The sequence below is a fragment of the Acartia tonsa genome, chromosome 15 (genome assembly GCF_053477335.1).
Source record: "Acartia tonsa isolate MP-2025a chromosome 15, ASM5347733v1, whole genome shotgun sequence".
Lineage (NCBI taxonomy): Eukaryota > Metazoa > Arthropoda > Copepoda > Calanoida > Acartiidae > Acartia > Acartia tonsa.
The window spans coordinates 2,212,926-2,239,767 of NC_137274.1; the positions used below are offsets into that span (position 1 = coordinate 2,212,926).

The following is a 26,842-nucleotide window of genomic DNA, read 5'->3' on the forward strand; positions in this document are numbered from 1 at the left end:
CAGAATACAAATGTATCAAATTTCGAACCAAAATTGTAAGTAAATTTGTTGAAAAACTACTTAAATACATTATAATGTTTAAGGACATACTTACATTCTAAGGACTTGATTATAGAGATGATTTGCTTATAACATTGTTGTCCTGGGAATATTCCGAAAATTCAAATCAATTGGATAATTAATATGCATAAAAATTAACATGTTTAAATTGACATACGGACATTCTGGTAACGATCATAGAGTTGTTACGCTTTCTCTATCGTACCTAACTACTACAGGAATCACTATACAAAGTTTGATAATTATAGGACAATTCTAATATGCCTACAATGACAAAAAGTTATGGACGGACGTACAGACCTACTCTAATTATAGAAAAGCTTTACTTTTAAAAATCAAATATTTTTCAAAAAAAAATCTTCCAAAAATTTTATAAAAAATCTACCAATTAATTTTAGGATCTTTTTAATATTCAAAATAGAATATACTTCTACAATAAAATGTGTTTGTTTGATCTTCATTGGATACTTGTGGTTCTTAATGGATACTTTTGGATACTATTTATCTTTAATAAGGTAAAATAATTTAATTTGGAAAATAGTTATTTCTCGGATTCATTCAAATCCGGTGGAAAGGAACCGGTTCTCATCCATACAAAAAAACTATGTCTAGCATCGTATTATATCCAGCTTTCTACGAATATAAAAATGTACAATCATAAGATTAAAACCAGTTTTTTTAGCCGTGCCTTCAGCATCTCGGAGCTAAAAAACTGTTTTTTTATCTTATAATTGTACATCCTATATCCGCGGAAAGCTGATTATAATATGATGCGAAAAATAACTAATTTATTGCTCGTATTATAGACCAGGAATAAGGTATAACCAACAAGCGAAGAAATCAAAAATAAAATTTGGGGGGCAAATGGAGAGGTCGTCAATTTTACCATGTGTTGCCCCCCAACGACACCTGAAAAACACGCATAGGTTTCGTGATTTTTCCCCCTAATTAATTTCGCTATTGGTAGAAGATGATTTTACTATGTCTAGCTACTCTGGTAGGGTACATTAACCCTGCGGTTCTATTCAGTTTCCAATACAACATAAAATATAGATGAACTGACCAATAAAAGTGGAAAAAGCAATCTAAATTAAAAACATTTTTTCCCTAGTCATAATAATAATAATAATGTTCTATTCTGGTAAAACAAAACATATCATGGCACCTCTGTTGAAACAGAAAATACTACGGCACCCCTGTTAGCAGCGTTGCGTAGCCGTTTGATTTTGGTGCGGCTTCCGGCTCCAACCCTAAATCAAGAAAAACTCAACATATTTTTTTGCCAAGTCTATTTTTGACTTTTGAAGGTTTTAAAAGTTAAACTTTTGATAAAAATGGACTTGAAAAGAGGCGTTTGCACACGACACAACGGTTGCAACTGAAGTCACTTCAGAGATTGAAACCTTACGGGGTTGGATTCTCTCCTTAACCCTTCAACGAGGTGGCAGCTTGGTTCCCATACCGTAAGTGTCTTGAAACCTGAACGCAGTGAGGTGTCTGTTTCGAGCGATAGCGAGACACAGACCTTGTGTGCGCTGGCTTGGGTCCCATACCTCAAGTGTCTTTAACCGGAGCGAAGCGACGTGTATAGGGGGGACACGGACAACACTATTATCCATCCATCAACCTTTCAATCTCTGAAGCAAGCCTTCAGTCACCCGTTTTAGAGGGTGACCACGAGTGCAGCTTCTCTCTTAAGCGGAGCGAGTAAGGGCTCCCTCTAAAACGGTTGCAACTGAAGGCACTTCAGAGATTGAAATGGCTTTGGATGGATGCCTTCCTTTACCCTGTCAACGAGGTGGTTTACCTGGGTTTTCAGTACTGGTGACACTGACACGTTATGGCTTATCTATGGGTGGTTCTACCTTCCTATCTCCCCTTAGTATCACGCCTCGCTTCCCTCGGGTTTCAAGACACTAGGGGAAGCCTTGCTTCGCTTGGCTTCCCCCTGGCACGGACACGTTATGGCTTATCTATGGGTGGTTCTACCTTCCTATCTCCCCTTAGTATCACGCCTCGCTTCGCTCGGGTTTCAAGACACTACGGGAAGCCTTGCTTCGCTCGGCTTCCCCCTGGCACGGACACGTTATGGCTTACTTTGTCCGTTTATCTATTCTATAATAGATTTTGGGCTTCGCTACTTATGGACGTTGTCATCCTTGTTTCTCCTTTTTTTAGAATTAAAGTAGTGCAGTTGCATTTATAATTCCTTAAAAAACATTTGCATAAAATAATGAACAATTTTGTATAGGCCTAGTAATTTCACCTTGATATTTGTAGGCCCCTTTAAAGTTTCAACTGAGGTAGGAACTAACTACTGTGCTTTTGATTATCCAAGTATTTTATTTATTTTTAGGTTTAAAGTTAACAGAGGCTGACCAAGAATTGTACAAAAATTTTCCCTTGACAATCTCGGAGAGGTGGCAGGCAGAGGTAAGTTTGTCTGTCTGTTTGTTTTTCTGTCTGTCTGTTTGTCTCTCTGTTTGTTTGTCTGTCTGTTTGTCTGTCTATTTGTCTGTCTGTTATGTTTGTTTGTCTGTTTGTCTTTAAGTCTGTCTGTATGTTCATAAGTCTGTCTGTATGTCTATCTGACTATTTATTTGTCTGTCTGTTTGTCTATCTTTAACTCAATAAGTATCTATCTATCTATCACTTTGTCTATCTATCTAACTTTAAAAAAATTATAATTAAATTGCGTGGCATTTTACCCCCTAACTCCTAAATTATTTGTAGCACAGGAACCTTTCTTATCTTTCCAAAAACTAGAACTTTAAGTCAGTTTGGACATTTTACCACATAGCTCCCTAACTATACGTAGCACAGGAATCCTTTCTATATTTTCACAAACTAGAGTTAATACCGGTTCTAACAGTATGCACAAAAAAATTATATTATTAACACAAGCCGCGCAATTTTAATTTAAAAAATGTCTGCATTGTTTTGCACAATCTTTATCTGTGTAGGTTGCTGACACAGTATTTGAAACAATATCTATCTATCTATCCATCTATCTATCTATTTTTCTATGTATCTATCTATCTATCTATCTATGTATTTATGTATGTAGGTTGCTGACACAGTATTTGAAACAATTAATAGTGATTATGACAAGAAGGAGCACAATAGACGCAAACCCAAGGTAAAACTTCATAAATCCAGGGAGGGAGGGGTCATTGGGCTGTTTATTACACTAGTCCCCAAAGTTTTCTTACTTGTTGGCTTAACACCTTTGGGGACTATTATTGAATTTTGGTTAGTTGGTTCATAAAGTTGATTGTCTAAATGTTTTAACCAATAATTGTAAATTACAGAAGGGGTAATTTTGTGTATCATCATAGTGGATGTACATCAAGTTATCGGCCATTGTCTTATCCCTTTAGATCCCTATCATAAAACAATAACCCATAGGGTGTGTTCTTATGGTTGTATTATGTTTTATAACCCATGGAGTGTCACAGGGTAGTGTTCTTGGTTCTATTATGTTCTTATTTAGTAAGCTTGCTACATCCCCAATGATAATAAACAACATTTCCCCTTTTCAAACTAACTTTATATGTTTATTTAGGCAACTTTTGGTACCGACGAAAAAGAATCAGACATATTACTTCATGGCTATTTGAAAAAATTGGTACGTTTTTTTTTTATATGGCAGTTTCCCTTTATACCCTAGTAGTCTCAGCTACTTTTCGGTCAGATTAGAAATTCACTGCCAATCTGAAATTTAGTTACATTATGTCAGGTTATTTTCTCATTTTCGGCAATGCAATCAAACCTGACACATTGTTACCAAAAGTCATATATGACATTCAGTGACATTGAGTCAGATTTGTCAGATTATAATCGGCAAATCCTGAGTTTTTCTTACCAAAATGGTAAAACCTCAGGTTTTGTCAGATTATAATATGATGAAATGTAATCAAAACCTGAATTTTGTATTATTGAATATTCAAGGTTTATTCTTAATATAGTTATATAAACTAAAAAAGTAAGTTTCACCTTGGTTTTATATGAAAAAAGTGTTTGTCACTTAAAGTCACTAGAATTCAGTTTAGAGTATACTACATTACTATAAATGTATATATATTCAACAGAAAAACTCAGGTTCCTTGCTGGAAGGTGCTTAAAATCACTTGTTCTAGTTCGTGCATAGTCCCCTAGTTTAGTGATATCTGTTTAAGATTTCTGCTGCTACAATATTAAAGTACTAGCGGCTACGCCCATAGATGCCTCTAGGGGTCTTGTGGAGGGGGTAGTTGAATTAAGTTACCAAATTTTTGTTATTTAGATTTTAAAAAACTTAAGATATTTTTTGAGGGGGGAGGGAGAATTTTCTTAGGGCGATTTTTCTTGGGAGGTTGGTGATACCCTCCCCCAAAATAGTGCAAACCTTCTTGGGACCTATGAGAAGCTACTCTGTAAAGGAAAACCTGATCAGTTCAGCAGTTAGCTAGATTCTTCAGTACAAACAGACAGACAAACATTCTGTCACTTTATTATAAAGATAATCTTTAGAGTTGACTAATTTTATTGTAGACATGCTATGCTAAGTTATATCTCTATCTATCTATTTATGTTTAGGGTGGACCCTTTGCCCAGACATGGCAGACACGCTATGCTAAGTTATCTTTCTATCTATCTATCTCTGTTTAGGGTGGACCCTTTGCCCAGACATGGCAGACACGCTATGCTAAGTTATATCTCTATCTCTCTATCTATGTTTAGGGTGGACCCTTTGCCCAGATATGGCAGACACGCTATGCTAAGTTATATCTCTATCTCTCTATCTATCTATGTTTAGGGTGGACCCTTTGCCCAGACATGGCAGACACGCTATGCTAAGTTATATCCAAACAGATTGGGACAAGTTTTTTTTTTTATTAGCACAGCTACTCTATCATTACAGTTTTGTCCACCTGTGTGTGTGTGTGTGTGTGTGTGTGTGAACATCTGCTCTATAACTCACCTTGTTTGTTTGTCCATCTATATGTTTATTTCTTTTTTTTGGGAGGGGGGGTTTCTTCTTAGGGACATTGTTCATTTGTGTTCTATACCTTTTTTTTCACTTCTTCTACAAAAAAAAACCAATTAATGCTTTCTTCTCGTCAATTGTCAATACACCTTGGGACCTCTGCAACAGTAGTCTCTCTCTGTCTCAACAAAGAGAATGTGTGTGTGTGTGTGTGTGTGTCTACTGTGGGATAATTGTGTATTTACTGTTTAGAATTGAGCTTCACACAGACAGTAATAAACCTGAACTAATATTTATGGAACAGATAGAAGATGTCAACACAGATTTACAGCAGGTCATAATAATAATAATAATAATAATAATAGTCCATAAATGATACATTATCAACAAATATCAAAAATATTCTAAATTTAAATCTAGAGTAGGAGAAAGTGTGGTATCCTTGTGACTATATACAGTAAGACCCATGAAAAAGTATCTTTTAGGGTATACAGCCTTTATTTCTTAATGTATCATCAAAAGCAGCATGTTTTACACCAGATTAAGGAAAAAAATTAAATTTCAAGCATTTATCAATGGAGATTTTTGAGGCCAAAGTTTCCAAAGAGCGCTTGAGAAAAAGAATTTTTTTTTGTTTTTCATAATTTTTTGATTGATGTATAATGTATTTCTCCTAACTGATGAGTAATATACAAAGAATTTAAGTATATTCTTATGTGAAAATGTATAGAGAACAAGGACTACTTTTGATGATATATAAAGTAATAAAGGCTGTAAACACTGAAAGATACTTTTTTGTGGGTCTTACTGTATATATGTGAAGAATATTATATTTATATATATATATTTAGGTAAAGAATGAGCAAAGTATTATAATCCGTACAAAAGACATGCGCATTGTTCTCACCAATTCTGATGAAATAGCCCTGAGGGAGTGGTCAGTACAGCTGAGTAAAACCCTGCGGGACTCCAAGGTAATCTATATATAGTTTTTACGAAGTACAGTACAAGTAGAGACGTAACATTAAAAAATAACAGGATGTCTGTGTGTGTGTGTGTATCTCAAGATCTTGCTAACCAATGATGTTCTCCTTTACAGTGAAGCTCCACTTTTCAAGAGAAATTGTTACGGCTATACTTACTTTTATAAATGCATACTACACCTCTGTTGTTTTAGGAATTATTGGCTGGTCTGAGGAAGGCTGGTAAAATCTATGGAACAAGAGAGGGAAATCTGCCTAATAATTAATATCAACCAATAGTAGGGCTTTATTTTGTCACATGACTAAAAATCAGCCAATAGTAGGGCTTTATTTTGTCACATGACTAAAAATCAGCCAATAGTAGCGCTTTATTTTGTCATGTGACTAAATATCAACCAATAGTAGGGCTTTATTTTGTCACATGACTAAAAATCAGCCAATAGTAGGGCTTTATTTTGTCACGTGACTAATGCTTGGTAAAATCTATGGAACAAGAGAGGGCAATCTTCCTAATAATTAATATTAACCAATAGTAGGGCTTTATTTTGTCACGTGACTAAAAATCAGCCAATAGTAGGGCTTTATTTTGTCACATTACTAATGCTTGTTAAAAGCTATGGAACAAGATAGGGAAATCTTCCTAATAATTAATATCAACCAATATTAGGGCTTTATTTTGTCACATGACTAAAAATCAGCCAATAGTAGGGCTTTATTTTGTCACATGACTAATGCTTGTTAAAAGCTATGGAACAAGAGAGGGAAATCTTTCTAATAATTAGAACTAAATTCTGTGCCACTGTGCATCAGTTGTGCACCAACTGTAAATGTTTCCTGCACAACAAAGGTGTTATCATCATAATATTAGATATTCATTTTTTTATTTATGTATTTTATTGTAATATTTATGTATTAGCAATGTGCAGTTATTATTATTATTATATATACTGTAAAATTTGCATTGGCAAAATAAGTCTTTCCATGATTACAGTTGTTGCCAAGTTACAGGGGAGGGGGGGGTATATTCATGTAGCCATCAAACTTTGGAGGACAATACTAGTTCAATATAACCAAGTACCCAAAGTTTTACAGCCAACACACGTACTAGATAAGGGAATTATAAAACTTTGGGTACCAACGTGTTTTTTTTTATGTAAAGCCAAATTATTAACCCTTGTCTAGTCTTATGATGTAGTCTCTTAATTTTAAATTTTATTTCCAACTAAAAAAATTATTAGACCAAGTTTATAACTTGGAAATAACTATCAAGTATTATACAGTATTAGTGTGTAGTAGTTTCATTTTAAAATTGTATTTTTTTCAATGTTGAATTTTTAGCTTTTAAGTTATGTACATTTCAGAATGTTAATTAATTTCTACTTAATGGATATAACTGTTCTTGTTTATTTATATATTAATATGTTAAAATCTTCCTATCCGTGTCAAACCTTGCTTGCATGATGATTTTTGTAACAACAAGGTACAATATATTGCTACTCTATAATCAATGCAAGTACACATTTTTACTTTAGTTTTTAGCAGCGCCATTCCTTGGACAATTAGGGCCATATATAATGTTATAAGCATAGCATCTCAATAGTCTATATGTAGGTATGTCCATTATATATGTAATAAGAGATTAACTCTCAAATAAAATATGAAATTGTTTGCTTTTATGGATGTTGTCCGTTATTTTTTATATATCCATAACTTGAAATATATTATATATGTGTTTCCATCCTTTTTTTTTATGATTATCCTATCATTATTATTAATTATTATGTCTCATATGTGAAATAAATAAATGTTATCTATGTTAAATATTGTTACATTGCATAATTCGTATTTTTATTTAAGAACTGGAAAAAATTTTGGCATTTTTCTTACTTATATTATCTATTTGCACTATACTATACCCTTACTTAAACAAGCAATTTTTGTGATTAGTTTCTTACATATGTGTAAACTTGCTTTAAAATACACTTAAAAAACATCGTTTGTCATTAGTTTTTTGTTTAAATGAGGGTGTTACAGCAAAAACGAAGGAGTATATAAGTGGAATTAAATTACAAAAATTGCTTTTATTAATTAAGGGTTTTTCAGCCAAAAGGATGGATTTAAGTAAGCAACGAACCGCCAAAAATGGCTTGTTTAAGTAAGGGTTTTGCAGCAAAAAGGGAGGATTTTGATATGCAATCAACCCATAAAAATAGATGGTTTAAGTAAGGATTTTATTGCAAAGATTGAAGATATATTAGTAATAACTAATAAATAATAAAAAAAATTGCTTATTTTAAAAAGTATTATATAAAAACAATGGAAGATATAAATAGGCAATCAACTGCAAAATTGCCTGAAACGACTAAAATGGGATAAATTTTGAGGGAAAATAATCCGGTTTAAAATCTTACATCAAAAGCATCCAATTAAGGTGATTCTTATCAGACATCCTTATTTTCAGCAGTTTACGGGGCAATAACCCGTGTCAAAATCAGCAATTTATTTACCAAAATGTTTCATTAGTCTGTTATTACCGATTTAAGTACGACACTTTGTTGTAAAATGCGGATTTTCCCGATGTGAGCATGTCCGACTTAAATATGACAAAATGGCTTATCACGTGCCAAAAAAAACAGGTAAGTGCTGATGCTGAGTTTACTAGGGAAAAGTTATTTATTGCGATCGTGGCTCAACACGTCGCTGGGGATGTGATAGGTTAGAATCTCAGGCCGACACCGCGTCACAACTAAAGACGATAAACATGGTTCCTACTTTTGCATGTCAGGTGCGTGACATTAATAAAAGTAGGGGGAATGCCTTGGCCCACAAAAAGTCGCAACTCATTACCATAAATAGTTATAACTTCTCAGACAAAGGTCGTGCAATCAAAGGGTTGGTTGTATGATGGATGTTACTTAACCTAATATCCTTTGGTGTTAGAGTATCACATCTCATTACACGTGGATGATCAGGGAGTAAGGGAGGGGACAATGGGCAATTAATTCAATTTAAGAGGGTTCGCTGAAAAGCAATGAAAACTAGATTTATCAAGAAAATTTTACCAAAATTGTAAGGGGATCATGGTAACCTAATTTAGAACAAAATTAGTTCTAAGAAAAAAATCATTTACTAAGAAAATAAAATTATCAACACATCACAATGTAGTAAACATTCTGTAATTAATCACTAGAAAAATCTTGTTTAGAACTACCCCAACCCTTCTGATATATTTATAACGGACCCTTAAATTCAAGCGGTTCTTAGATTATTTAATACATAAATATCACAGTAGAGTTTCTATACATGAAAAGACATTTTCTTGGGAAAAAATATTTGTTAAAACCAGTGATAAATAACAAACTTTTATGTCTGCATATTCAAAACTAGCTCAGCTAAGTTAGCGGGGCATTGATGCGCAAGTCCCCAAAATCAGTAAGAATCTGCTGTATTCGTGCACATTCCCTTTAAGCCAGTCCCCAAAGTCTGAGACTCCTTAAAAATTGAATATTCGATCCATTGTCCCCTCCCTTACTCCCTGGTGGATGATGCTCTGGATTCTCTAGATGATCACTCAAATCGAAGGATAATCCCGCCCTTACAAGGTAATGGTATTTATTTCATCATATTATACACAGCTTTTCGCGCAGCTTATACCAATAAAAAATTAATTCGAATAACATCACAAAACCTATGCTGTTCTTGGGGGGCAACATATAGTAAATTTGACGACCTCTCCATTTGCCACCCAAATGATATTTAGGATTTATTTATTGTTTATACCTTTAACCTGCCTATCGCGGATATATTAAATGGCTGAGAAGTTAATCATGACATAAAATGCAAAGATTATTTATTTAAAATTTTGAACAACTTTCCTTTTATGAAGTCTTTCATAAAACTTCTCTATATATGATTTATTCAAGGCTGAATTTCCGTGACCTTAGCAAAGCAACTGATAAAAATGGCCATTAATTAACTCGCTTGGATACTATTAAATACTATTGGATATTAATAGATCTATTTCTGCACTAAGGTAAATTAACTCTTATCAGTTTTTTTTTTTTTTGGGGGGGGGGTATTTTTCAAGTTGTAAGTTTGAAGCGCTATATGGAGGATTGCTCTCGTCCATCTTTTCTTTATAACTTCTCATTGTTTTCTTTTCTTTTCTCCCATTTCTACATTATCCATTTTTTAACTCTCTTTTTTTCTTTTAAGTTTTTTTTTCTCCTATTCTTTATCTTCTACTTATTTTAATTAATTATTACTACTGGCTACAAGGGATCTTGAATTAAAGGGGGGACGGGGTGTCAGTGAAGTAGATTATCCTTAAAAAGTACAAACAAATTTCAGAGGAATGTTTTCTTATGGGAGGTTGTAGGTACCCCCCTTCAAAATAGTTGTAAACTTTCCCATGGAACGTAAAGATGCTTCACTGTAAAGAAGAACCATATTGGTTCAGCGGCTAATGATAAGCTACAGAAATACGTACTATTACTCTTACATAAAGGTTTCAGTTTGATAAAGGTTGCGTGATTTTTATCAAAAATTATGTCAATTACAATTTTTACAAAAAAGGTTGATTTTTGGCGTTTTTTGCCATTCTCGAGGTTTAATTTTGGGTATAGAGGAGTTGTCTAATCAAGATTACTCTGGAATAGTTTTTTTTTTTGGTAAATTTAGTTTCATTATAATTTGGTTATATTTATTGTCGCTTACTAAATTCATGTATGTTAATTTGTACTGAGCTGGATCTTTAAATCATTTTAGTGGTGAGCCAGGTCGGGGTGAGCCAACTTTCCACCAATGAGAGCACAGAGCTTCAGCTTTTTACGAATATAAAAATCTAAAACCATAAGATTAAAACCACTTTTTTTAAGTTAGCAATAATGGCTATCCATTACAGAAAGACCTGTCCTGATAATAAAAAAAGAGTTACTTTTAAAAATCTTCTAAAATATTTGTGAAAAATCTATTAATTAGTTTTGGTATCTTTTAAAAGTTCAAGATTATTAAGTAGATAGAATAATTTTACTTCTACTATCAAATGTTTTGTTTTGCATCATAGAATACTTTCCTGTGGTAGATTGAATACTATTGCATGTTTGGATACTATTTATGTTTATCTTGGAATGGTTTATCCATCTCTTTACAAAGGTAAATAAATTTAATAAAGAAAAAATATCTAACATTAATTTTGAATAATTATTCCTTATAAAATACATGTGATATAACAAGAATAACTATTTAGATACTTTTTAATATTATTGGATACTGTTTATGTTTTTCTTGGAATGGTTTATCTTTCTCTTTACTATGGTAAATTAACTCTTAACAATTTTTTATTAGTGAAGCTATTCATTCAAAAAAATTGCAAAAATTGTTTTTGATATGATATACAATGAAAAATCACGCAACCTTAATCAAACTAAAATCTTTTAATAGGATGTTTGTCTGTCTGTCTTTTGAATGAGGGGAGGTTGATATACCACCCTTCACCCTTTTATCTTGTATATTTATAAAGATCTTATGGTATAAGACAATGGACAATAATAATAATGATAACAAAATTACCCCTTTTGTTATTGATTATGGAATTATTTTGGTGAAAAGTTTGGACACTTCAAGTTAGATAGAAATATCAATCTAGATTTAATTAAAGTACCCAAAGTTCTGACAGACAGACACATGCACAGACATCCTGTTACTTTTATATAAAGTTGCTTCACTCCTCCTAGTCTTCAGGGGAGTGTGAGGGAGGTTAGAAGAATATTCTTAAACCGACCTCAAGACAGTCATAAAGCCTACCTGAAAAGTACAACTTATTCAGACCAACATTTTTAAAGATTTTAAGCTTAAGATTCAAACAAATATTCCCAACGCCCCTTAAGGTCTAATGAAAACTTTGGAAACTGGCAGTTACTAGAAATATCAATCTAGATTTAATTAAAGAACCTAAAGTTCTGACAGACAGACACATGCACAGACATCCTGTTACTTTTATATAAAGTTGCTTCACTCCTCCTAGTCTTTAGGGGAGGGTGAGGGAGGTTAGAAAAATATCCTTAAACCAATCACAAGATATTCTTAAAGCTTTCCTGAAAAGTACAACTTGTTCAGTCCAACAGTTTTAGATCTTAAAATTTCAAACAAATAGTGGCAACGCCCCTAGAGGCTATAGAAGCTTTTAAGGTGGGTGGATGGGGGAGAATTTTCAATTTTAGATTTAGAAAGAAAAGAAAAGAAAAAATTTCTAATGGCGATTTATCTTAGGTGGGTGGTGGTACCCTCCCTTAAATTGTTATAAACCTCCAATAATGGTTCAGCAATTAGCAAGCTCTTTTGGAACACACACATATACAAAGACTTAGACACATCCGGTTATTTTTAAATAAATATAATTTTTTGTGAATATATTTTAAAGGGAAGCTTTTCTATAATTTGGGTCAGTCCGTCTGTAATGCAAAGCTTTTTTTGTTTATTTAGACATGTTAGAATTGTCCTATTGATTTCAGACTTTGCATGGTGATTCCTGTAGTACGAATAGGAAAGCTTAGCAGCTCTATAATCGTTACATGAATGTCTGTAGGTCGATATTAAACATGTTGATTTTTAACTTTTTTACAACAAATGTTAATGTGATGTAATGATCTGATTAATCTGAGATTTGGAATACTAATTCCTTAGACAACAAAATACAATGTTATTAGCGAAGCATCTCTTTAATGAAGTTCTAAAAAAGTAAGTATGTCCTTAAATATTATACTGTATTTAAATATTTTTTTAACAAATTTACTCACAATTTTGTTTCAAATTTTATATATATATTCAGTTCTGACACTCTACAAGTGTTAATGTTTGTTTGTCCTACCGTTTCAGAGCTTTGCTTTTGTGGATGTTGTCATCCTTGTTAATTATAGAAAAACAACTCTATAATGCAAAGAACTGTATTTTAAAAACATATTTATACAGAGAACAATTAATAATTCCTAAATTACTAATTGTGGCCAAATCATTATTCTACAATCTTAATATCAATTAATTCCGGGTCGGTAAAGCATGCCTAAGCAAATATCCAGGTTTATTTCTAACTCAAAACCAAATTTTAAAATTTAGGGGCTAAATTGACAAAAATCTTAGAGGGAAAATTTAAAAAAAACTAATTTTAAGATAACACTTGAAATTTTATCAAAATTTGGCTACAGGCTTGCTTTGTACAGAAATCAAATCAAAATATTTATAATAAATATTCAAATCTAATTTTTAATCTATGATTATCATGAAATTTGAAAAAAAAATATTTCATTTTTTTAAAGAATTAAAAGTAGATTTGAATACTTATTAAAAATATATATAAACTTATAATGCTAAATATAAGAGGGGGGGAAGTTTTAACACATTTGCGGAAACAGTGTGTATATGCTTTATCTTTGGACAGAGGCCTGCAGCTCCTGAACCTGGAGGCCTATCAAAAAAATCTTAAAATTGGGGGAAATTTATAATATATGAATGATTTTATCTTTAATAACCTATCCTCTCTGTCCAAAGATAAAGCCTTTACACACTGCTTACGCAAATGTGTCAAAACTTCCCCCCCTCTTATATTTAAAAGTTATATGAAAAAATAGCGCAGCATTAAATAGAATATCTTTTCATAAATAATGTTCTGAAATTTCAATATCTTTAATACTTAAGTAGATTATATAATGTTTTCTTTTTTGAAATCCTTCAATAAGAAAGTAAGACACATTTAATTTTTTGTTGGCTGTATGTTGGTTGTTTGTTAGTTGGACAAACCCAATAACATTATTGATGATCAACTGAAATGGATTTCCTATTCGAGCCCTAGTTTCCTAAAGTGTACAGCAGATAACCCAATTATTGCAGACCCTATTTTCAAGCGACTCCGGTCAAATGGAAAAGCAATTTAATTTAAAAACGATTTATACATTATACATTCAAAAACTTAAATTTTTCAAATTTTTCAAATTTTTTTAAAGTTTGAAGCTTTTTTAGCTAGTAGCAAATATTGAGCTACGCACACTTTCGGAAACTAATATCAGTTTATCTTATTGACACCCTAGCTATAGAGTTGCTGCACTTCATTTCATATTCAATATCTAAAGTATTGTTTTATAGATTATATAGTTGAATTATGGTTTAATTACTTTAGCCAAAAAAAAAGTATTAAATTCTTTAAATTTGGTTTTATAGATAAGATAGAAAGAATTTATATGAAAAAAATGTGTTGAATTCCAATGGCCAACAAATAATAATTATTTTTTTTTAAATTTAGACAATTTGTATAAAACAATACTAGATATGTATTTCCATCATGGATTAGAACTTGTTTGATTACAGCTCAGATGAATTAAATTCTAAGCCATGATGGAAAAAGTTTACAAACATACATATAGGACAATATAGAACATAACTAAAGAAAATAAAAAGTAATTAAATATTATGAATACCCACACCTTACCAAAATCTAATCAAGAAATTTAAACAAGAAAAAAATCTAATTAGTTAGTAAAGTATTTCTTCCTCTAAAGTATATACATTAGATATTCAAAAAGCTACTTATAATATAATCAGTAAAAAATTATATACTGAAGTTTTTCAATTTTCAGTGTGCTAGAAATATTTAATTTTGGAATAAATAGGAAAATATTCAATGTTTAATCTTACTTAATTACTCTCATTGATTAGATTAAGGGAGAGTATGTTCAATATTCATGATAAGTTATTCAAATTTGAAATAAGACCATCATCCAAGAAAAGAATTTGAAACTTCAGCAGAACATTTGAAACAAAAATGGGCTTAACTACTTAAAAAGTTTTTTTTGTGATGTACATTTTTATGTATTAATCTTGGAAACGCAGAGCAAAGGACTTTGGAAGATTTTGATCAGCCCTGAAATATTATTTATTTACTAGTTTAAAAAATAGTAGCAGCTACGCCTCTAGAGGCCAATAGTGGCACTTTAAATAATTGTTTTTTATTTCAAATATCTAATTTGAGAAAAAAAATTCTATGTTGTGTTTAAGTCTCCACATAATTTTTTTTATATTTTTTTTTGTGATTTCTCTTGGGAGGTTGGTGTTACCATCCCCCAAATAATTAAAACTTTCCCGGGACCTATGAGAACCTACCCTATTAAGAAGAACCCGATCAGTTCAGTGGTTAACAAGATCCTTTGAACAGACAAACATCCTGTTACTTTATTATAAGGATATACAGAATACATATGGTATGATTAAGGGTAAGGAAACAGAATAGAAGCAAATAGAAACAAAAAGGATTTTTTGTCTGAAACTAAAGATATCTAAAATCACTAATTTGATTCATTTATACTTTTGGGGGAAACTTCATAAATGGCATAAAAATAATTATAGACCTTCCCAGGACCTATGAGAAGCTACTCTGTTAAGGAGAACATGATTGATTCGGTGGTTAGTGAGATCCTTTGGTACAGACAAACAGACAGACATACTGTTACTTTATTATAAGGATAAGTCAAAATAGATATATCTGACCGATAGATAGATATAAACTTTTTGATATATATGCATAGATAAATATCCTACCTACCTTTATGCTGTAGATAATTATATCTCAACTCCTCTCTTGGCACCTAAAAAATATTATGTTTTTTAAAATTTATTTAAACTAGAACATATTTTGTATATATGATACTAGAGTTTAAAAGCAAGAAGATCATTCTTGAATAATGATTCTAATTTTCAACATGCAAAGGGTGATCTATAAAGCTTGATATTTCTTACTATGTCTGTAAACTATGAAATGCTTGTTTCTTTAACTGAGTGTTAAGATCTTCTTAATAATTTGGTTTCATCTTAAAGTTAGCTACAACTTTGTTCATCACAAAAATTTTTTACATTGTAATTTTTAGGGATAAAGGAGTAGGAGAGAAAAATTAAACAATTTCCTCCCATATTATTACATTTTACCTTTAAATGTTAGGGGAAAGATTTAATTGATTTAAGTGCCAACCCCCCCCCCCCCCCCCCATACAATGTTAATTCATTTCTTTTTTGTGGGGTGGTCATTTTTTTCTAGGGGTAATTTCTCTTCGGAGGGTTTTAGTACCCTCTCCCAAAATAATTATAAACCTTCCCAGAACCTATGATAAGCTTCATTGTAAAGGAGAACCATATTGGCTCAGCGATTAGTAAGATCCCTTGGTGCAGACAGACTTACTGTTACTTTATCATAAGGATATAAATGTTTATGTTTTTAATATACTGTTTAATTAATATAATGCATGTTTTGACTATGTATACTGCTACATTATAAAATATTATTTATATTTGTATTCTGTTTCTTTTCATTGCATCTTTATGTGTTATGGCCATTTATTTAATATAAATATTTTATCAGATCATAGGGGAACAAAAAAAAATTTGTAAACCAGATAAATGTTTTTTTTTTATTATCTGAAATTTTAAGATTTAGATAGACAGACACATAATACTATATAAGAATAATCAAATTATATTTATAGATTAATTAAGCTTACCATGTCCTCTAAGTATTTCTGCTATTTTAGCTCTTCTGGTTTTCGCTTCTTCAGAATCCCATGGAAATTCTTCAAGGGCGTAATCTAGAGCTGTTTTATCTAGAAATTTTATAATTTATTAGAAATGTAAATGATATGACTATTGGTCAAATCTTGGAATACAAATGGGGCATTAAAGAATAAAAGTTAAGAAGATGAATATTGAATCTAAATAGTCTATTTATGGCTCTCCTTTACAGGGAGCTTCTTTTCATAAATTATAAAGAAAATATTTCTATCAAAGGTGTGCACTGGGTTTGAAGGGGGATTATCATTTAGAATTTATTTTAGAAAATAAAGATTGTTAAATTGAAGTGTGAAGGAAACAAAATAAGACAGACCAACTTATATTAAACAGGGGACATGCACATTTTTTTTGGGAGCTGAGGTGTTAGGAGGACACTTCCCCAAAACCAATTAAAGGGCAGAAAGAGGTCTGACTTTTAAGGATTAAGTTTAAAAGAAGTTAAGCACATCACCATGAAACAAGTAAGTTCAAAAGATTTAGTACTTAATTTTCTACCCCACAAAAAAGTAAAATTTTTAGAGAGATGTTACCTCTTCTCTCCTAAAGAGATAGATAGAAATATCCTCCCAAAATTCTCTGTTATAAAATTTTATAGAATGTTAGATAAATAGATAAACAGACAGAACGATAGATAGAAAGAAAGAAAGAAAGAAAGAAAGAAAGAAAGAAAGGACGATAGATAGATAGATAGATAGATAGATAGATAGATAGATAGATAGATAGATAGATAGATAGATAGATAGATAGATAGATAGATAGATAGATAGATAGATAGATAGATAGATAGATAGATAGATAGATAGATAGATAGATAGATAGATAGATAGATAGATAGATAGATAGATAGATAGATAGATAGATAGATAGATAGATAGATAGATAGGTAGATTGATAAATTGTGTAATTTAGAGTAGAATTATAGATACACAGGGAAATAAATATAGAAAAGTATAATTTTGTAATATATGTATAGTAAGATAGATAGATAGATATATGTGATGGAAATATAGTATTATAATAATATTATGTAACTAACCTCTATTATCCTTATCTTTGATGTCAGCTCCATGTTCTAATAAGAGTTCCACAACTTCAGTACGTCCATTCCTTGCTGCCCAGATAAGACTTGTCCCTCCTAGATATAAATATATTAGATTTATCATTTATTGTGTAGTTTAGAGTAGAATTAGAGTAACACAGGGAAATATAAATAGAAAAGTATAATTTTGTAATATATGTATAGTAAGATAAATAGATAGATATATGTGATGGAAATATAGTATTATAATAATATTATGTAACTAACCTCTATTATCCTTATCTTTGATGTCAGCTCCATGTTCTAATAAGAGTTCCACAACTTCAGTACGTCCATTCCTTGCTGCCCAGATAAGACTTGTCCCTCCTAGATATAAATATATTAGATTTATTATATTGTGTACAGCATGACCCTCGAAAAAGTATTTTTAAGCATCTGCAGCCTATAATTCTCAATAAAATATTAAAAGATTCATATGTACTTGTTCTCTATAATTTTCTACATCAAAGGATATCAAAATATTTTTTTTACATCAATTAACAGCCGAGATTTTTAAAGCCAAAGTTTGGAAAAAGTGCTTGAGAAACTGGATATTGCTAAAAATTTCTTAGTTTTTTTATTAGTATATTACTTTTTATCAACCAGTTAAAAAACAAATAAGAAAGAAGAGCAAGTTTACAATTGATACATTTTTTATTGCATTTAAAAACGTTACTTTTACATATAAAAAACTACTTTTCAAATTTTACTGAATACATTTTTCTTATAATAATTTTCCCTCAAATCTTATAATATCTCCCACTTATTAATATGACCTTAAATAAACCCCTCCCCAATTTATGCTCATTACCAGAAGGATTAGCGCAACCTTTACCAATAAATTCACGCCCACTTATCAAATTAATCTAAGACACATAAAAATCATTTAAATTATTAAACGTTTAATAAAAGTTTGTAGCTGTAACTTTTTGGTTTTTTAACTTATTTTGATAAAATAAAAAGTGTTTAATTTCTGTTTAAGTAAACTTTCAATTTGCTACTATTTTTTATAGGATTTTTTTTCTGTAAGGGTGTTTTTGCAATTTACACTAATCTAAAAATGCCTTTTAGAGCAAGTGAAAAAAGTGCTTTCAGCATGAAATAAATTTCTTGGAAACATCTTTATATAAGTTTTATAAAAAGTATTGAAATTATGAGGAAAACACGTCATTTCACTTTAAAAAAACATTTTTCTTGAAAAGTTACTTTTTCCTCAGCCACTTTTTCAAAACTTTGGCTCAAAAAATCTCAGCTGTTAATTGATGTAAAAAAAATATTTTTATATCTACTTATGTGGAAATCTACAGAGAACAAGAACATATACATTTTTTTATAATTCATTGAGAAATATGGGCTGCAGATGCTTAAAAATACTTTTTCGAGGGTCATGCTGTAGTTTAGAGTAGAATTATAGATACATAGGGAAATATTTATGGAATAGTATAATTTTGTAATATATGTAGAGTAAGATAGATATATAGATATATGTGATGGAAATATAGTATTATAATAATATTATGTAACAAACCATGGATATTCTTGGCATTGATATCAGCTCCATGTTCTACTAAGAGCTGCACAACATCAGAGTGTCCATATGTTGCTGCCAACATAAGACTTGTAAATCCTAGATATAAATATATTAGATTTATTATATATTGTTTAGAGTAGAATTAGAGATACACAGAGTAATATATATAGAATAGTATATTTTTGTAATATATGTATATTAAGATAGATAGATAGATATATGTGATGTAAATATAGTATTATAATAATATCATGTAACTAACCACTTATGTCCTTGGCATTGATATCAGCTTCATGTTGTAGTAAGAGCTTCACAACATCAGTACGTCCATTCTCTGCTGCACCCATAAGACTTGTCCATCCTAGATATAAATATATTAGATTTATTATATATTGTGTAGTTTAGAGTAGAATTATAGATACACAGGGAGCTATATATAGAATAGTATAATTTTGTAATATATGTATAGTGAGATAGATAGATAGATATATCTGATGGAAATATATTATTATAATAATATTATGTAACTAACCATTATTAGCATTGGCATTGATATCAGCTTCATGTTGTAGTAAGAGCTTCACAACATCAGTACGTCCATACCATGCTGCCTCCATAAGACTTGTCCATCCTAGATATAAATATATTATATTTAGTATATATTGTGTAGTTTAGAGTAGAATTATAGATACATAGGGAGTTATATATAGAAAAGTATAATTTTGTAATATATGTATAGTGAGATAGATAGATAGATGTATGTGATGGAAATATAGTATTATAATATTATGTAACTAACCCCATTTATTCTTGGCATTGATATCAGCTTCATGTTGTAGTAAGAGCTTCACAACATCAGTATGTCCATGCCTTGCTGCCTCAATAAGACTGGTCTTACCTAGATATAAATATATTAGATTTATTATATATGGTGAAGTTTAGAGTAGAATTATAGATACATAGGGAGTTATATATAGAAGAGTATAATTTTGTAATATATGTATAGTAAGATAGATAGATAGATATATGTGATGGAAATATAGTATTATAATAATATTATGTAACTAACCAATTATATCCTTGGCGTTGATGTCAGCTCCATGTTCTAATAGGAGCTGCACAACTTCATAGTGTCCCTCCCTTGCTGCATACAAAAGACTGGTACTTCCTAGATATTAATATATTAGATTTATTATATTATAAGAGTAGTTTAGAATAGAATTAGAGATACACAGGGAAATGTATATAGAAAAGTATAATTTTGTAATATATGTATAAATATAGTAAGATAGTTCGATAAATATATTTGATGTAAACACAGTATTATAATAATATTATGTAACTAACCATCATTATCCTTGGCATTGACAGAAGCTCTATGTTGTATTAAGAGCTTCACAACTTCAGTACGTCCATACTTTGCTGCCTTCATAAGACTGGTCAATCCTAGATATAAATATATGAGATTTATTATATATCATATAGTTTACTAGCTTGGCCCCTAGCCTCTTTAGTCAACCCTCCTAAATAGAAATATTCTTAAAAGTTATTCTTCGTTTAATTACTCTGTGGTGAAATTAAACCTAGGTTGTGCGTTGTAAGCACAAAAATTTCAATTCGTAAAAATGAAACCCAGGTTGTTCGCATACACAAAAATTAAAATTTTCCAAATTATTTTGGCTGGGGATTCCTGGGGGCTTTGCCCCATGTCGCTATGGGGTTCCCACACCCCAATTACTGGTTTTTGTTTTCAAAAATTTCAAATTTTGAAAGTGGAGATTTTTTATTTTTGAGTGGTTGGGGTGCCGCACCCCCTAAGAAAATAGCATAAAACCACCAGAGGACCAGTAGGTATATTCCCAGAAGGGTAGAGCCCAATTTGATCAGCAGTTTCTGGGATTTTACAAAAAAATATAAATTAATTTTTTAGGGGTAATGGTTTTTTTTAGTTTTTGTTGTCCCACCCCCCCAAGAAAATAGCCTAAAACCACCACAGGACCAACAGGTATATACCCTGAATAGTAAAATCTGATCGGTTCAGTGGTTACTGAGGTCTTAAGGGACAGATTGACAGACAGAGGAACGGATGGACAGACATGAAGCTAATTTGTATTATAGACAGTAGAATTATAGATACACAGAGAAATATATACAGGGTGCACCAAATATAAACGGACTTTTTTTTAACGGCCATAGTGTCAAAACTACTTGACCAATCAGGATGTTTGACTCCACTTAAAGCTTAGGAAATGACCTTTTAGCACTTCGTATTCCGAGCTGGCCGCACTTATGTTCAACAAGGCAGATTCGAAATGCGCCGGTGGTTTAATCTGGATCCCACTAAATCAGACCTCAGCCCATCTGTAGATGAGGTAGAGTAATGAAACTTGCTGGGGATATTGTTAGATACATAAGTAAGACTAGAATAAAATTTTTCTCTCTATCTAAAATGGCTTGGATGTAGTACTTTGGTAAAGAGAAATGTGGCAGATTTAGAGATGACAAAAACATCAAAAATTGTGAAAATTTCTTGGTTCTCAACGTTAGAGACCCATATGGAACCTAAAAACTCATTTTAGACTATGGATTGCGCTGACAACCCTAGCTGAATCTTTATACCATTTCCAGAAAGGTATAAAACATCATTCGTGTCAAATGTTAGCTTGAAAGTTGGGTGAATCTGGATCCTGCGGTTACTCACGTTCCTAAGGAAATGGGGCCTCCCAGCAGCCCAATCTTAATTCAATTGACTTTTGAGCCAGAGGCTACATTGAAGCATGTATCAATAGATGTACCCATAACAAAAAGACCCCACTCATTGCCACTATCAAGGAGAACTTCGCCAGCTTGGACAGGTACATTCTGACCTGGGTCTGCTGGCAGTTGAGGAGGCAGGTAGAGGCGGTGATTGATGATGGTGGCAATTTTATTCAATGAACTAATATTCATATACCTAGTTTACTTCCCAATTTTTAAAAGTTAATAAAATCTTTAGAATTGACATTTTTATATTCATTTGTTTACAATTTAGAAAAAGTCCGGTTATATGTGGCTGTATAGAAAAGTATAATTTTGAGTACTAGCGGTTTCGCCCTATCCTCTAGGGGCTTTGCCCTATAAAGTAATGGTAACTCAACCCTCTTAACCCTTAACGGTCGGGGGGGGGGCGTTGAACGCCCCCCCATCCGGGTTTTTCTATCTCATTTTCTGTGTGTGAAAGATAAAGAGCCCAAACTGCTTGACTTTTTAAGTATGGGTATGGCACATAACTGAGAGTTGGAATTTTTTGAATATCTCCATCCTGGCGGGCACAGGATGCCAGCAAACCTGGCAGGGTCATCCAGGTAAAGAACAAAAATTTGTTTTTGACTTAAACAAAGTATTTTATCTTACCAAAATACTAAAATATCCTCTAGTAGTACATCCTTATATTAAATACAGGTCTTCAAGTCAATTTCAGGTTCCAGGTATGATCCTGCAGGTCCTGATCCTCCAGGTCTCCAGAAATCTTTAAAATGCTCCTGTGGCCGCAATTTTTGACTTAGAGACTTCAAATTTTAAACTTAAGCTTTTCTTACATGTCCACATAATGTATTAAAATTTCATAAAGATCCGCCGCCGTTTTCCCGCCGACCGCCGACTGCGGCGGCTGGCAGCTGCCAAGTACAGCTGTGGCCGCTGAAACTTATGTTTTGATATTTCAAATATAAAATTTAAATAAAAATAAACATTTTCTGCAAAAAAAATTTTCTTCTAGCTTTAAAAAAAAAAAAATTACAGCCGTTTGAAATTTTTAAGTAAAAAAGAACCTAAAAACAAAGGTTGTTAAATAAAAGGGTGAAGGAAGCGAAAATTGACCTTGACTTACTTAAGGTCGGAAATTCACCATAACACAGGGGACTTGCACAAAATTTTTTAGCCCTCTAGCTCTAATAGGAACTGAGATAATGAGGGGGGGCGTTGAACGCCCCCCCCCCCCCGACTGATTAAGGTGCGGCAAGGGGCCCGACTGTTAAGGGTTAAATAGAAATATTCAAAAAAGTTGTTTAATTACTCTGTGGTAAAATTAAACCCAGGTTGTGAAATTTCAATTTGTAAAATTAAACCTAGGTTGTTCGCATTTAAATTTTTTTTCTTTGGGGGGGGGGGTTTCATGGGGGCTTCGCCCCATGTTGCAGTGGGGTTCCCCCCTCAAAATTTCTTGTTTTTGTTTATAAAAATTCTAAAATTAAAAATTTTTAAAGTGGGGATTTTTTAATTTTATGGGGGAGGGGGGGTTGGGTTCCTACCCACCTAAGAAAACAGCTTAAAACCACCAGAGGACCAGTAGGTATATTCCCAGAAGGGTAAAGCCCAATTTGATCCGTAGTTGCTGAGTTTTACAAAAAATGTAAATAAAGTTTTTGAGGGGTTGGGGTTTTTTTGTTTTTGGGGGTTTTTGGGGGGTTTACTTGCAAATTTAAAGTAAAACAAAAGATTTTGTTATGTACCCTATTAAACTAACCAAAAAATGTTGAAATTGCTATCTACGGATAGATTAAAATTTTCTCCCGATGGTCACAGAAATAAAGCCATATATGGAAAAGAATATCAGTGATAATGGTACCTGGATATTCATTTTTTCATTTATTTAAAAATTTATATAAATATCTACATATCTACATGGCTTCAGATATATGACGTTATCAGTTAATTGCTTTGTATATGTATGATAAAATGTAATATAACCACTGAACAAGTTACATAAAGGCAATTGATAATATCATAATTGGAAATTTAAAATTGAGTTATTCTTGGGACCATCAATTATGTGTCATAATCTTATTTAACGCCTATCTCGAAAAATGCTTATCTCAGAAAATGCTTCTCTAAACTACATTTTAAAAAACAAAGCATTGTTTCATATCTAGCAATCAATATATTAATAAAATATATTTTGAAATCATAAATATGACTAATTAATGATATCAGATATTATTCATTTTGTATAAAGACATATTCATCTATAATACAAAGTAGCTTGATGTCTGTCTGTCTGACTGTCTGTCCGTCTGTCTGTCCGTCTGAAGCTTAAGATCTCAGTAACCGCTGAACCGATTGGGCTCTACTCTTCAGGGATTATACCTACTGGTCCTGCGATAGTTTTAAGCTATTTTCCTGGGGGGTGGGACACCCCCAACCCCCCAAAAAACTAAAAAAACCACTCCCCCCCCCAATTTTTTTTTTACATTTTTTGTAAAATCTCAGTAACTGCTGAACAAATTGGGCTCTACTCTTCTGGGAATATACCTACTGGTCCTCTGGTGGTTTTAGGCTATATTTTAGGAAGGTGGGACACCCAAACACCCCTAAAAATAAAAAAATCCCTATTTCCACATTTTTTATTTTATTTTTATTTTTGTAAACAAAAACCAGTAATTGGGTTGGGGATACCCCACTGCACCATGGGGCGAAGCCCCCCATGAACCCCCCCCCCAAAAAAAAAAAAAAATTAACCAAAAAATTTTTTTGGGCTTTTTGTAACTTTTAAAAATTGACATCTTTAAAAAGTTGTTGCAATTATAGGTATCAAATAAAATTTACAGAGGAGAGTTTTCAATTTTTGTGTATATGTGGTCCAATCAGTGGGACTATCAGAGCTTGTGCCGCATACAGGGTACTTAGCTTATGCTCACCCCGTACGAGATATACGGTGAACAACCTGGGTTTAATTTTTACGAATTGAAATTTTTGGGCTTTTTGTAACTTTTAAAAATTGACATCTTTAAAAAGTTGTTGCAATTATAGGTATCAAATAAAATTTACAGAGGAGAGTTTTCAATTTTTGTGTATATGTGGTCCAATCAGTGGGACTATCAGAGCTTGTGCCGCATACAGGGTACTTAGCTTATGCTCACCCCGTACGAGATATACGGCGCACAACCTGGGTTTAATTTTACCAAAGAGTAATTCGGCAAAGAATAACTTTTTTGAAAATATAACTATAAAATTATTCTGGAGGGTTGACTTTCCATTACCTCATGGGGCGAAGCCCCTAGAGGCTAGGGGCGAAGCCACTAGTGTATTAAAAATTGTTGAGATAAAGTCCAAGCTTTTTATCTCTAATATTAGCTGAGATAACAGGATGGAGCATTCAACGCCCCCTTTCCCCTGGCCCTCCCTTCTACCAAATAAGGTGGTGAAATAAAAAGACTTTTAAGGGTGAAGAAAATGTGGAAAGTTTTTTTTTAGATTGGGGATAAGTGATTGAACCAAGAGCTCAGAGAAGTAATTAAAAGTGAAGGATGTAATTATCAAGGCTAATTCAAAAGTAAGTCATTTAAAAAATTTAACTTTCTTTAACCTATTCTTAAAAGGTAAACCTAAAAATATACTCTGACACTTTCAGAATCATACTACATAGCTAAAAATACAAATAGGCATCCACATAATTGGGGGATTTTAAAGTTTTTACTATTGATTGAGAAAGTTTTTACAGATATTAAGGTTTTTTTTTATTTCGGGGTAAAATTCTTGCTTAGATTATATCTAATTGAATGGAATAAGATATAGAGCACACAAATTCTATTCTTTGAATAAATTTGTATATAAATCTGTTATATATGGATGTACAATAATTAAAGCAAGGCTTTTATTTTAATCCTAAACACAATGTAAAGATGGTTCCTGAGAAATTAAATCAAGTCAGTTAGCAATTAATATATACAAAAATGGGAAAAAATAACATGTCTTTTCAGTTATGGGAATAAATTTATTACTTTTACAATATTCAGTAATGTTTGGTTTCTAAACTTCTTCAACATAACAAAATCTGTTGGTACTGACTTATAGTCGATTCACAGACAGACGTGTCTCAGTATAGAGCAGTTAGCGATACAAGATTAATATTAATGATCAACAAGTATTTGATTGTTACTTTTGGACAAAAAATGACTTTGTAAGCAATGTTGCCCTGGAAAAATCAATTTACTATACTGCTGATATGAGTATGATATTTTTAAAGGCATCATATCATCTTTTTCTTTAGCACTCAGTAACGGAAAGTATGGTTTCACTGAGTTGTAAACCATATCATTAGGTTATCAATATTGGTGTGAAAATAATACAACTCTGGAATTAAATCTTGAAAATGACTTTTATTTTTGATTTCCAGGGCTAAGGTGAGTTGGGGATCCATTACTAAATATTTTTGGTCACCCTGTTTTTCACCTTCAAATGTAAACAAAGATATATTGAAAATATCTATTGTTCTCCAGTGAGAAAAGTATTTTTTTGTATTTTCAGACTTAGAATTAGAAATAATGCGGTCATAACCCAGCCTTAAATTATGGTCAAGGCAGTCGGATTCTACCCAATGACTTTCCAGGTAACAACCAGAATAAGTTTGTAATAATTCAATGGGTTCAGCTTGTACCCCTATTTGTTTTTCGTCAAATGTATTGGGAATAAAAACATTGTTAATTATTACACCATGACCTTCACATGTGGGGTCGATGCCGTTAAGTAGGTCATTAGGGTAAGTTAAACTTCTGTTAATGATAATCCTGGTATAGGACATTTGATGGTCATAGACTGACATTGTTACTCCCTCATAATTTAATATTTTAGTGTCAAAC

The 26,842-nt window shown here is 31.9% G+C and overlaps 2 protein-coding genes across 4 annotated transcripts in view; one reads left to right on the forward strand and one right to left on the reverse strand.

Annotated features, from left to right (window-relative positions):
• Nucleotides 1-26,842, reverse strand: part of LOC145307369 (uncharacterized) — a 126,916-nt gene that overhangs the window by 89,018 nt on the left and 11,056 nt on the right. The window contains exons 5-15 of one of the 3 annotated variants that reach the window (XM_080149752.1): nucleotides 20,574-20,672; nucleotides 20,296-20,394; nucleotides 20,026-20,124; nucleotides 19,759-19,857; nucleotides 19,489-19,587; nucleotides 19,224-19,322; nucleotides 17,924-18,022; nucleotides 17,654-17,752; nucleotides 16,551-16,649; nucleotides 15,602-15,644; nucleotides 12,949-14,923 (exon numbers count right to left, since the gene is read on the reverse strand). In XM_080149752.1, coding sequence (XP_080005878.1) covers nucleotides 15,619-15,644; nucleotides 16,551-16,649; nucleotides 17,654-17,752; nucleotides 17,924-18,022; nucleotides 19,224-19,322; nucleotides 19,489-19,587; nucleotides 19,759-19,857; nucleotides 20,026-20,124; nucleotides 20,296-20,394; nucleotides 20,574-20,672 — 917 coding nt within the window. In that variant the 3' untranslated portion in view covers nucleotides 12,949-14,923; nucleotides 15,602-15,618. Of the gene's footprint in view, nucleotides 1-12,948; nucleotides 14,924-15,597; nucleotides 15,645-16,550; nucleotides 16,650-17,653; nucleotides 17,753-17,923; nucleotides 18,023-19,223; nucleotides 19,323-19,488; nucleotides 19,588-19,758; nucleotides 19,858-20,025; nucleotides 20,125-20,295; nucleotides 20,395-20,573; nucleotides 20,673-26,842 lie in introns of those variants that run through there. The other 2 variants (XM_080149753.1, XM_080149749.1) reach the window with 2 other exon arrangements.
• Nucleotides 1,819-7,833, forward strand: LOC145307494 (G protein-coupled receptor kinase 1-like). Its single transcript, XM_080149949.1, has 8 exons — nucleotides 1,819-1,858; nucleotides 2,417-2,493; nucleotides 3,128-3,199; nucleotides 3,626-3,688; nucleotides 4,859-4,912; nucleotides 5,280-5,363; nucleotides 5,881-6,003; nucleotides 6,207-7,833. Exons 1-8 carry the CDS (start codon nucleotides 1,819-1,821, stop codon nucleotides 6,276-6,278), a joined length of 585 nt encoding a protein of 194 aa, XP_080006075.1. The 3' UTR covers nucleotides 6,279-7,833.